General features: G+C 38.5%; 1 protein-coding gene across 1 annotated transcript; it reads left to right on the plus strand.

Annotated features, from left to right (window-relative positions):
• Positions 1-1,535: 1,535 nt before the first annotated feature.
• Positions 1,536-2,480, plus strand: LOC123825022 (olfactory receptor 5F1-like). Its single transcript, XM_045848420.1, has one exon. It carries the CDS (start codon positions 1,536-1,538, stop codon positions 2,478-2,480), a length of 945 nt encoding a protein of 314 aa, XP_045704376.1.
• Positions 2,481-2,686: the final 206 nt, after the last annotated feature.

Consider the following 2,686-nt stretch of genomic DNA (forward strand, 5'->3'; position numbering starts at 1 on the left):
AGAACTCAATGCATTATGAGTTCTTCCTGTAAATAGACTCTCTGAGGCTATGGACACCCAGTGTGTTGTATTTGACCTTGTTTGACTTGTGTATTTAGGTGCAGAAAATCTCTGCTATCACCCCCTTCTAGCATAAGAATCATAGGCAATACTTTCAATAAGCCAACACAATTCTTTAATCAAAAATAGAAGTTCAATTTCCTTGTTTATTGTTCTATTTGATCAGGATATAATTTTTTAAAATACTGCACAATATATGAGTTAGTTCATCCTTCTCAAAATTTCACTCGAGAACAGAGTTGCACTGGAGTTAAAGTGAGTCAGACAAAGGAAGAAACTATTCTCCTGACACCCCATCCCACCTCACCACACAACACACACTTGGGTAAAGGGAAAAATGATAATCCGGTGGTGGGCAATGACCCTTTGGAAATAGGCTAAAAATACAAAGAGAAAGGCAATGTACATAGCCAATTAATTTTCTTTTACATCAGCAAATGACTTTAGGGTATGCAGAAATCAGGAACAATTTCATGATGCAATGTTTGATTACATGCAACTACATGTGATTATATTTTATTTTATTTCAAGACTGGGAGTTTCTGCCCTTAGAGGATTGACTCCACAATTAAACCCCATAATTGAGTCCCCCTTGTTATTCAATTTTCTCCCAGGAAAACACAATAAAAGGGCAGCAAGATGTATTTATGCAGAAGGAGTCTCAAATTTTTACCAATAGACAATTCTAATATTCAGTGCATTTTATTTCATTTATGAAGTGATTTTTTTTATTTTAAGCTCCAACTAAGAGACACTTAAAGAAAATAATAGTCTATACTGAGTAAGACACTGGGGAAGGAAGTTCACAAGGTTTTTATGCTGTTACTTACCATGCTGGACAGGTACTATGTCTGATACTAAAGTGATGTTAATTCCATTATGTACTGTGTATCTACAACAGTTATTTGGCTCATGTTTAAACACTAAAAAATAATTCTGTAAGTATCAACAAGTGTCAAAATATTGTTTACAAGAAATGGTCACTATTTTTGCTTCCTGGGGTCCATGAGAAATTTCTGGGAGACTATGCATAAATTTTGGGGTTGAACAATGAACAGTATGGTCTTGAGAAATACACAAGGGATCTGTGTTAAATTTCATACCTTTTAGAGACTGGGAAAGGTGACAGCAGGAATATTTGCATCCTTTGCATTTTGGATGTGGGCTGGTAGAGAACAACATATATATTGCATTTGCAGAAACTTAAGTAGAGTGTGTGGTTGAGACCAGTAATTTGAGGAGCCTACCATCAGATTTCATAAGGTCAATTGCATCATAAAATCAAAGTTTTCTCCACGTATCCACTAATTATCCTCTCTCTTCAATCACTCTGTATGCTGTGATATATTAACAGAGGGAGTTGTTTTTTCCCTTGTGTGAATAACCTCATTAACATTCCTATTCTTTTTTATAACTTTTAGAGAGAAAAATATCTACACACCTATATGAATTGAAGTAAACTCTATTTGTAATACATGACGAGAACAAATTATACTTTGGTGACTGAGTTCATCCTGCTGGGATTGGCAGACACACTAGAACTACAGGTTTTCCTCTTCTTGTTCTTTTTTGTGATTTACACACTGACAGTTTGGGGGAATGTTGGGATGATCCTCTTAATCAGGAGTGATTCCCGACTTCACACACCCATGTATTTCTTTCTGGCTAACCTGTCCTTTGTGGACGTGTGCTATTCCTCCACCATCACCCCAAAGATGCTGGTGGATTTATTGTCAGAGAAGAAAACCATCTCCTTTGCTGGATGCTTTCTGCAGATGTACTTCTTCATTGCCTTGGCCACAACTGAATGTCTCCTCTTTGGGCTGATGGCCTATGACCGTTATGTGGCCATATGCAACCCTCTGCTTTACCCAGTGGTCATGTCCAGGACAGTCTGCCTGAAAATGGCAGCAGGGGCTTTCACAGCGGGACTGTTGAACTCCATGGTGAACACGAGCTATGTGAGCAGGCTGCCATTCTGTGGTTCCAATGTCATCCACCACTTTTTCTGTGACAGCCCCCCACTCTTTAAGCTCTCATGTTCTGACACACACCTGAATGAAAGCATCTTTTCCACTTTTGCTGGAGTGAATATGGTGGGTGTTCTGCTGGTCATCCTCGCGTCCTACTCCTACATTCTCTTCTCCATCTTTCGTATGCATTCCGGGGAGGGACGACACAAAGCTTTCTCTACTTGTGCTTCTCACCTGGCAGCTGTAATTCTGTTCTACTCCACTGCCATCTACACTTATCTGAGACCTACTTCCAGCTACTCCCTGGGTCAGGACAAAGTGGCTTCTGTCTTCTACACAGTGGTGATCCCCATGCTGAACCCTCTGGTCTACAGCCTCAGAAATAAAGATGTAAAGGAGGCTTTATACAATGTAGTTACAAGGAAAAGGATCCCTTCATTTCTGTGACTGGTTGTATTTCTCAAACCAGCAGAGTATTTTATGAGCTTTCATTGACTGCTGAAGCCTACAAATTTTCATTAGAATATTTTCTAAGTAATTTTGTTTTATAATATTCAAGTGCTTTATCAGACTTATATAAGACCATGAATCTTTCATCTCACCATTCTGTATCTTGACTGAGTCCTAAAAATTAAAGCTTATTTATAATGAAA

Source organism: Phyllostomus hastatus, unplaced genomic scaffold, assembly GCF_019186645.2.
Source record: "Phyllostomus hastatus isolate PE091 unplaced genomic scaffold, TTU_PhHast_1.1 phas_contig_1223, whole genome shotgun sequence".
In the NCBI taxonomy this organism is placed as follows: domain Eukaryota; kingdom Metazoa; phylum Chordata; class Mammalia; order Chiroptera; family Phyllostomidae; genus Phyllostomus; species Phyllostomus hastatus.